This window comes from Lygodium microphyllum, chromosome 2, assembly GCF_053477565.2.
Source record: "Lygodium microphyllum isolate KBCC chromosome 2, Lygodium_microphyllum_v1.1.10, whole genome shotgun sequence".
Classification (NCBI taxonomy): Eukaryota; Viridiplantae; Streptophyta; class Polypodiopsida; order Schizaeales; family Lygodiaceae; genus Lygodium; species Lygodium microphyllum.
Window position 1 is genome coordinate 133,238,817 of NC_141136.1, and position 10,035 is coordinate 133,248,851.

Consider the following 10,035-nt stretch of genomic DNA (forward strand, 5'->3'; position numbering starts at 1 on the left):
TCTAGAGGTGATTCCCTAGGTACTCTCACTAGGAATTCTCTCATTTTTCCTATTTTTTACATTCCCTACTTATATATACTTTCAACTAGGAAATTCCGTGGGAATTCTCTTTTTTCCTTATCACTTTATCTACTTTGCCCTTACTCTTAGACATGCTAATATCAAACAAGAAATTACATAATAAATTTTTAACTAGAAAATTATATAGAGAATGTCATCATTTCTAAGTAAGGATCAATAACATACATCTAATGATCAAAATAGATTAAACAAATTAAGACATCAACATCTACTTCTAGCAACCAAAAGAAAAATGAAAATACTTTTAAAGGAGCATAGAACTAAAAACTAATTAAGCAACATGTGTGTCGTGATTGCTTTATCCCTTAAATCTCCAATATGTTGCAAAGTAATAAGTGTTTGAGTAATCCCTCAAATCTCCAATATGTTGAAAAGCAATAAATTCTTAACTCAAAGTAGAAGTTATGCTAAAACTTCCACATCATCTAGACTAAGCACATTGCTATTTTTGTTTAATACAACTTTGCCATTTCCTTGTAGCCAATAAATAATCTCCTTAATCATATAATCACTTTGTTGGCTTCTTGTATTCTTAATCAAGACTCGAAAGCTAGCTTCAATCTTTTTGAGATTCATGTACATACCCTTTAAAGAAAAGTACATATCATGAATTGTAGGCACACCAAGATACTTCAAAAGTATGGTTTCTATGTTCTCTTTTGTCATATTAACCTGCATTGAATAACAAAAAGAGAATAAGTAACTTATTATACTATGTATAGATAACTAAATGACACGAATTATAATATGAAAAGCCATAAATTTAACTACATGACTATTATATATATATATATATATATATATATATATATATATATATAAACTATAAAGCTACCCTTTAAGCATCTTTACATCTAGCACCTTTAGTTCTTTTTCGTTGATATTGGTACCTCGTTTCATGCTCCTTTGTTGCAAAAGATCCTTCATCTTCTCACTTGGCTAGTCAACACGTAAAATAAATAGTTATGTAATAAATCATATCTTTAGTTATTCACTAAACTATGACGCTATTGTTCTCTCACAAACATATATCAAATACCTTCCTCTTTCTTTGAATTTTTCGAGATGTTTCATTAATGTCATCATCTGGATTAGCCTACATTCAAAACTAAAATTAGTAATCACATTAAAAACATTTATATAGAAAAAAAGTTACATACCTTATCATTGCTTGAACTATGGATACTTTGTTCCAGAGTTTCTTGACGTTTAGTTGAGTACATTATTTTGTCTAAACCATGTGACAATAACTTTGAAAAGCTGGCACAATTTTCCATATCAAGTGTCTCATCTTCATTTTCAACATCCTACATTTTAAGCATGTAAAGGATAAGATACTGTTAAGAACATGAATCATATGGTCAATCTTAAATTTAATATAAAGCAAAGAACCTCATCGGATGTATAACATTGAAATTCTTCAAAGCTCTTTTCTTCCTCCACAAACGTATTCATCTATGGGAAATGAAAGTTAATGTATAAGTATCTATATAAGAGACATTCTCAAAGAAATTTATTAGATATGAGCTTAAAAGCATTACCTGCAATGATAAATCTGTTTGCTTGTATTGTTGTCCTTCAAAGGAGCTACTTTCTTCAAGAGGCTACATCAACAAAATAAGATCATGTGTATACATCAAATGTCTCCAAAATATATGGAATCAAGTACAAAAATGATAAACATATAAGATTATAAGATACCTTTTCCAAACCTTGTTCATTGGCAATATCATCCATGCTAGGAATGTATACATCAAGTTGATTAGAATCAATAGTAGCAACATATGGTTCACTCTGCCATCAATAGACACCCCTAGAGTATGGGAGAAAAAGATCCAATCCTACACTTATTGTTGAACAGTGCGATGCATGTTGAATAGGAGGGAGACGAGGAACGGAGGAAGAGAGAGGAGAAGAGAGACATGAGACACCGAAAGTTGAACCCCAGAAGTGTGTCAAATGAGCACACATGATAGGAATATATAGAGGGGACCTAGGACGATATATATAGACAGACTATATATATATATAGCTAACATCCCCGCTCAAATAAAGGTCCCTTACTATGGATGAAAAAACCCTTGGGGGCTAAAGGGAAAAACCCAAGCTCTATATAGGCCTACCTTTATATTAATATTCAAAATATAAAATTACAAATTTGAACTTACAAGAGCCTAGGAGCTACATCACTCGGGAATTACAACAACATCACTCCTGAATTACAACAGCCTATTCAGAGGCATCAAAAGAGATTTATCACTCCTTAATATACATGTAAAATAAGGATAAGCGACATCACTACAAATGATAAAATCTCCAAGAAATTCCTTCAACTGAACTTGGGATGTAAGCAGTATATCTGTCACAACAAAACTTAAAGAAAAACGTTACAGTAACAACATAAGGTCTATAGAGACGGTTCGTGACGCCGCTCTATAGACAACATAACAGATGTGGGGCCCCATGAACAAAATATAAATAAAACAATTTGTCATCAGCTTGAATATAGACACTCATCAACTGGAAAGAATATAAACGAAATAATGTGTCATCAGCTGGAATATAGACCCTCATCAGCTGGAAAGAATATAAACGAAATAATGTGTCATCAGCTGGAATATAGACCCTCATCAGCTGGAAAGAATATAAATGAAATAATGTTTCATCAGCTGGAATATAGACCCTCATCAGGCTGAAAAGAATATAAACGAAACAATGTATCATAAGCTAGAATATAGACCCTCATCAATGGAATAACGAACGAGGATGATCATCATGAAGCATTTGAATATCAACATCCAAAAGTAATGTTGATGTTGAAATGTACACTTTCATAACCAAAATACATGCTTGAGGGAATTTGCACCATGTAAACATCCATTTTCTGCCAAAACTGTAAGCTTTATGTTTAAAAACGCATAAAAAATGTGTTGAGATGTTCTATTGTATACATGTTTGATCAAAGTACAAGCATCATGGTAAAATCAAAGCACTCATGAATTGGGTCCTTGTAGAGAAGGAAGTAAAAAGCAGGGAGAGCATTTGAAAGATAGCAAACTAAGCTTACAAGTTCCAAGTGTTAAAACCAATTCGCACATAGATGGAATGTATACTTAGTTCTAAAGACCAGACAAGGACAAACAAGGTCTAGATATGTTAAGGTCACCTCAACAACCAAAGTTACTGGTCATTGCCCTTATAGCAGTAAAGTACAAGCATAAGAGAGTATATGAAAAGAGAGCCAAAGAAAGTGGATGATAAACTATACACCTAATCCTTCTCGTGTTCACAGTTGAAACAACTAGAACCTGACAACTATGGTCACTCGACATCATGACATGTAATCCTGTGACAATGTCATTTCATACAGGCTTAGCTGTAACCTATGAGTACGCCAAGAAAACCAAAATACTATGAAACTGACTCAAGCATTATAGAATCCCTTTATAAGGAAAACAATAAAGAGTCAAATGTTGCCAAGGTTTGCTTGCTCAAAGCTAATAATGAGCTTTGCAGAAGCAAACCAAGAACCTGCCAACTGTGGGACTTCAGTCTCCAATAGTTTTAGCATAGATCTGATTGGCATTGAGCCCATCAAGCAACTAAGTGTCATTGTCACAAAGCATTCACATTGACAAATAGGTTTGCAGAGAAATCTAATTGTAGTCACACAGTATCCACCACAATAATAGATGTTTCTGAGCAACTCTTCCTATTTCAGATGGTACAGCTTAGTGTTTTGATAGCATTTATGGAGGCAAAACGCAAGCATCTCCATGTGCAATTGTTGCATACACTGTATCTTTAAAAAAAAAAACAAATTCAACAGATTGCCTTACGGCATATCAGCGACCTTAAGCAAAAGCGGGAGCAAATTTCACAAAGACTTGATTAGGTCTTTGCCCCTGATGCACAAATGATCGTCTCATTCGTCAGAGTCACTTCAAAATGTTAGATTCCCTCGATGGAATCTATAAGAGCTAAGATTTACATTCATGTGACCAATCGAGGGAAATTTTTATGATGCGGACCGAGAGCACAGACTATTCCGCAGCTAACGCTGTTTCTTCCACCACATAGGACCGGGAGTACACACTATTCTGCAGCTAACGCTATTTCTTCCACCACATCGAGTGGCAGGACTGTGATGCAGAAGGACGATAATGCAAAAGGATGAGGCAGGGAAAGATTGCACAAACCTCGACTTCTTGGAGAGGCTTGCATTGCAGGAGCTGAGCGATCTGCGCGTCCGCAACTAACGCTGTTTCTTCTACCACATCGAGATGGCAGGACCGTGATAGCCTGTGCCTTCTCTGCCTCTTCATGTGCCTGAGGGGAGGGACTTGGCCAGTATTGGCATATGTGCTAGTGCCATAACTTTGACCAGATCCATAGCTGGAAGGCCCGCCATAGCTTTGAGAAGCAACAGTGACTGCCATCGAGCATCCGTAGGGCAGGCCCGAATCGCCAACACCAGGGTCTGGTGCAAAAGCATTTGGGCTCAAACCATCCGGGCTTCATCCAAATCCATCAGGGCCTGTGGTGTCGCATACTCTTACATCCTGTTGGTGGAGGAGAAGATGATGACCGCCACCTGTGCTTCACAGAGAACAGAGAGCTCGTAGGCTTTCTTGAAGACACCAGTGCGGTGTTTGGAAAAGGTCACCTGCCGCGACTGGTGCTTTTCGATGCGACAGACTGCGCCTCACCAAGACAGGTGCTCCTTTAGTTGGGTTAGAGCGTCTGCTTCAAGCGCGAAGGTCACAAGTTCTGGAGATGGAGGAGAAAACAAGGGAAGGTCATCTACAATATAACTAATTGATTTATTTTGAACAAGTAAAGGAAGTCCTTTAAATCAATGTGATCAATAAAAAATCAACATAACAATAAATAAATTTAGAAGAAACTAAATAGAAATAGAGAAACATATATATTTTTAAGAGAGAATACAAAAGAGACAAGTGTGTGCCATGCTTTCTAGATAGACCATTGTCATTTTGTTATGGGAAAAGGGGGAGAAATCATAGCCATGCATTCTTGATTACTGATTAGTAAAGATAAAACAAAATGTAGAATATTAATTATGATGCCAACTAACTTGGGTTAAAATTTTAAAGCTTGAACAAGGCAAATCATTACCTAAGCATGCTTGTTTTGTATAGTAGCAATATAAGGCTCCTCCATTTACGAGTCCCCATTTGTAGCTGATATCCCATAGAGTTTTAGAGCCTTTCAAAATAATAGATCAAAATGCTTGGGGGGGAAAAATGATAATCCTTTGAGGTGATGCATGCTTCTTGCACCAAATGATTAGTTCAAGGCTTAGCCACGTTTCTATTAAGGTTAGCCACTTGATCTTGAGACTCACATATTCAACTAATTGCCACTAGAGCATGTTTAACTCTTCCTCAACAATCACATCTATCTCTACATTAGCATTTGTGGATGCTAGTCTTATTAATTCCATGATAGCATAAACACCTTGATGTACATCATTATCTGCTCATAAAATAACTCTCCAAGTCACCAATTAATGATGCTTTATATTATAGATTACTCAACTTGACACAAAATGCATTATGTAGGGTAATCTAATCTATGTCACAATTATTACTTAGACACTTATCCAATTATCACCAAGCTGTCTGAGGGTTCATGTTATTATCTTTAGTAGAGGAATTGGATGACAACATTAATTACTGTAACCCACTCATGACAACAAATAAGAGTTTGGATCTAAGGCTACCTAGCATATGATGTTTTAAATCTCAATTTATGTAATTGACTAGAGTTTGTTGCATTTTTCCTAGTTTGGTTGCTATTCTTCCTAGTTATAGTGTGAACTTTCTATATAGTAAGTGGTCTAGAGTTTGTTGTGCACCCCCCCATCACCACATGTCACCCCCTCTCTCTCTCTCTCCCGGCGCGAAGCACCAGGAGCTAGGCATGGAGTGCCTAGTACACACACACACACATACACACACATAGAAAGCGTGTGTTTTCATAGCACTTCTTCACTCATGTATAAAATTAAACTCAAAATCACAAGGCAACCAAATCCATAAACATACATAGACACATCAAATTACCACATGCACAAAAATACATGTTAATGCATATCCACATCATCATTGATGCACAATCATGTTCACTAAGAACACAACGGAGATGCTACCATAGCCTGAGTGTCAGATTTTGGTGTAGTTGCTCGTGACGTATTGCATGGCTTGGTGTTGTGAGGGGGGCCCCACTACTCGATCTAGTCCACTTGACTCCTCACTTATGGCTCCGTGCGCGGCTTGGTCAAGATGGAGGGAGAGCGAGTGATCCACGGGCCCGACTTCTTTTAGCTCGCTCCAGGTTTTCAAGCATTACACACATCCACCATCACGATCCATATATCCCAGTAGCCAAGCATCCGAAAGGGTCCCCACACAGGGCAAGTGTTATTTTATAGTGGACCACATAACCACTCGCCCTTAGGCAGTTGCATTTCCTTTGGCACATGCTCCGCCATTCCAGCCATACCAACACAGTAGTTCGACTTTGGAGACACGACCTGGCTTTGCCCACTTATTTGTATCACTCGCTAGCATCCACGAGCTCCAGTTTCTTTGTCATCGCTGGCACCTACGATTTTTAGACGGCACAAAGAGATCGTAACATGGCTTTGCCCACTTCTTTACACGCTCGCCGGCCTCTATGAGCCCTCACTTGTTTATGGTCGTAGAGGCATACAAGTCTTGGTCCAATTCATGAACCACATTTGGCTTGGTTTCTTTTCATTCGCCCCAGGCCCACGAACGGTGACCCGATTTCTTTAGGCTCCCTCCAAGCTCAAGAGCTAACATTTTTACATTCTCTCATGTCAAGAATTTTGAGAGAACGTGGGGATTCCCTTTGGTGTCATTGAATTGAGGTGCATCACGCTTAATCAAGAGGTAACTTGCATAAGTCTACATGAAAGCATACCAATTTTGTTTACGATTGACCTCTCCCATGGTATTACTATTGCAAAGAGGACGATGATGTATTACACGTATACATGCAAGAAATTTAGGTAGCCATCACTCAAAAATTTATTTCACCGTGCTATTGCTTTTGGGAGACTTTTGTGGATCAAGAATACTTGGACACATTTGGAAAGCATATTTCTAGACAATAGGGATAATAGAGACATCACATATATTTCTTCCTATTCCATCATTTATGCTACTATAGATTGGGATGAGGATTCTCTATATGGTTGGTATGATACTTCAAACACCTACTCCAGGGCTAGTCCATATCCCAATGTCATCCAACTTATAGGACTGATTATGCCTTGGATTATGTAGGGCATGATATGGACTACAATATGATGCTTGTGCATTATACTTGGACCATGTTGGTCATTATCAAGAGACCACGGATCATTCACACGCCACCTCCTCAATAGGATGTCGATGCCCTCTAGGAAATACATGCACAAATTTTAGGTAGCTAACACTCATATTTTATTTCAGTGCATTATTGCATTTGGGAGCCATTGGTAGATTGGCTAGTACTTCGATGCTCTTAGGAATTGTATTCTTCAATGAATGATAATAGAGCCTCATGGCAATTCTAGCATAACTAAATACAACAAAAACATTAATACTCTTTAAGGATGAAATTCAATGTTTCCTTTGGTTCTAATCCACAACATCCAACACATTTTACTAACCTAAATGCTAATTCATGTAGTTTCATTTGAGAATAAAACCCCCAATGCATGTAGTGTGATATGAACATAATGTGGTTGGATGCATCTACATCATTAATACTTTCTCATTTCTCATCCTCTTGCTTGATGATTTGCTTCCATTGTTTGTTTTTGTTCTCTCCTGCTTGATTGTCTTTCTTCAACATCAGAATCTCTATAGACTTACATGTCCTCAATGTGCAAGTGTGTCCGACACTAGCATGTGCCATCACTTTCCATTACACACCTTGCAGTCTTTTCACTCTCACATGGTAAACACCTTTCAAGCACGTCACATGATATTGGAAGATACTTTCAAAAACACATCACGGAAGGTTGTTATACATTACAAGATTGGTATGCATACACACACAAAAACACACACACACACAAGGCATTTCATTGCAATACTGTAAAAAACAATCTAATAGTAACTAAAAAGGTTGCGTTTTTGGGTATTTTGCCACTTTGACTTCATTTTTCCTAGGTTTATTTGAGAATATGTGTTGTACAGATATAATACAACAAAATCTTTGCTTATGTATGTTAAATCAAACCACCTAGTACATTATTCCATTATAGCCCCATAGAGAGAGAGAGAGAGAGAGAGCACAAAGTTGTTACCCTTAAGACTTCATTTTTCCTAGGTTTATTTGGGAATATGTGTTGTACAGATATATAATACAACAAAATCTTTGTTCGTGTATGTTAAGTCAAACCACCTAGGACATTATTCCATTATAGCCCCATATATATATATATATATATAGAGAGAGAGAGAGAGAGAGAGAGAGAGAGAGAGAGAGCGTGCACAAAGTTGTTACCCTTAGAAGTTAATGTTAATGTTATAAATACAACTATAATATATTTAAATACTCATGTTTAATTTTAGTTTACCAAGCCTTTCTTGTATACCCATCATAGCTACCCATGTGGTCTAGGAATGGGGCCTCAATAAAAGTTAAACATAGAAATAAAATAAATAAAATACTAAATATTAGTAAAGTAAAAATAAGATTGATCTAGTCACCTTAGTCGAGTATGTGGGCTAGATGTGGGGCCAACAAGTTTGGCTAGGTGTTGTATACCCAAAGCTAGAAATTTTAGTGTTGTATAAGTTGTAGCAAAGGCACATTCACTTTCTACAAGCTCGAGTACTAGCACAAGAGGCACATGCTATGGTTGCACAATAATCTCTTAATCACTTGGCATTTCTAGAAATGACATATGTTGTAAATGTGATTATAAGAAAATAAGCTCGAATGCTTGCATGGGAATGGAGGAGATAACGGTTGGCATGGAGCATTGTGGAATTGTAATATCTTGTGTTTTGTCCACGCATGTGTCTCTTTGGGTGTGAAGGGGGGGACTCGTGGATGAAATTAAAACAAAGGTTGAATAATCTTTACAAAAGCCTTTCCTTTCTCTCGTCAACTGGAGCCGCCTCAAATTGCAATTGAAATATAAGTTCCTCGTTGTTTTCATTTTTCTTATCCTCATCACCACCGTGATAGTCATCATCACCTTTGTCCTTACCTTCTTGAAACCATCAGTATCAACTAGAATTGAGAAATAGAGAATTATGATAAACATCATCTTTATCTTATCCTCATTGTACCTTTAATTCCCTATTATATAAAAGTAGGGAATCACATCCTTATAATTCCTTATGTAGGGATTTTCAAAGGAATGTGGGGAATGCTCTATATTCCCTATTATAAGATGTAGGGAATGTAGGGACTTTCAAAGGAATGTAGGGAATGCTCTATATTCCCTATTATAAGATGTAGGGAATTCAATTTCCTAGTTATAGATGGGGAATACTCACTTGTCTACATAGGAAATATTGGAGAATTTCCTATATTTCAACAAATTGCCTATGTGGGGAACGATTGAAAGTTCCTTGTGCATATTCAGCACCTTCTTTGTTACAGTCTTCTTGTCCCAGCAACATTTTGTTCACCGTTTCCTCCGGCTTCATCTTCGTTGTCGTTATATTATTGCAGCCCTCATTCCTTGTCGTCGATATCAGCTTCATCGGTAGTCTCGTTCAGGTCATCGTCTGCAGCTCCACTCTCCTCCTTCGACGTCTGAGCTCACCAAGGTTGTCCTTCCCTTCATTTTCTTCTTCAGCATGATCAAAATTGCTTCGTTTTCCTTCTTCAACTGTCAGTCTGCAATCCTTTCATCTTCACAACTTCATCTTCGTCATTTTCTGTGTCACAACACGT

General features: G+C 37.3%; 1 protein-coding gene across 7 annotated transcripts; it reads right to left on the reverse strand.

The window, feature by feature from the left end:
* Window positions 1-366: 366 nt before the first annotated feature.
* LOC148040344 (uncharacterized) lies at window positions 367-4,883 on the reverse strand. Of its 7 annotated transcripts, none has more exons than XM_087698574.1 (7): window positions 4,281-4,883; window positions 1,623-1,685; window positions 1,474-1,536; window positions 1,242-1,388; window positions 1,121-1,177; window positions 943-1,020; window positions 367-753 (listed from the first exon to the last, which is right to left on the reverse strand). In XM_087698574.1, the coding sequence occupies exons 1-7, from the start codon at window positions 4,518-4,520 to the stop codon at window positions 484-486; spliced, it is 918 nt and encodes a 305-aa protein (XP_087554700.1). In that variant the 5' UTR covers window positions 4,521-4,883; the 3' UTR covers window positions 367-483. The 7 variants fall into 7 exon arrangements, with proteins under 7 accessions (XP_087554700.1, XP_087554704.1, XP_087554703.1 ...); XM_087698578.1 differs by lacking the exon at window positions 4,281-4,883 and adding an exon at window positions 1,783-4,273; XM_087698593.1 differs by having other exon boundaries at window positions 616-753; window positions 972-1,020.
* Between the last annotated feature and the right edge of the window lie 5,152 nt (window positions 4,884-10,035).

What these genes read in the sequence shown, in the direction of transcription:
- LOC148040344 (XM_087698574.1), bottom strand. Translation starts at nt 4,520, where the DNA reads ATGGCAGTCACTGTTGCTTCTCAAAGCTATGGCGGGCCTTCCAGCTAT. An exon ending in AAACAGATTTATCATTGCAG is followed by an intron (nt 1,537 to 1,622) that starts GTAATGCTTTTA and finishes CATTTCCCATAG; the next exon opens with ATGAATACGTTTGTGGAGGA. An exon ending in TCAACGAAAAAGAACTAAAG is followed by an intron (nt 754 to 942) that starts GTGCTAGATGTA and finishes TATTCAATGCAG; the next exon opens with GTTAATATGACAAAAGAGAA.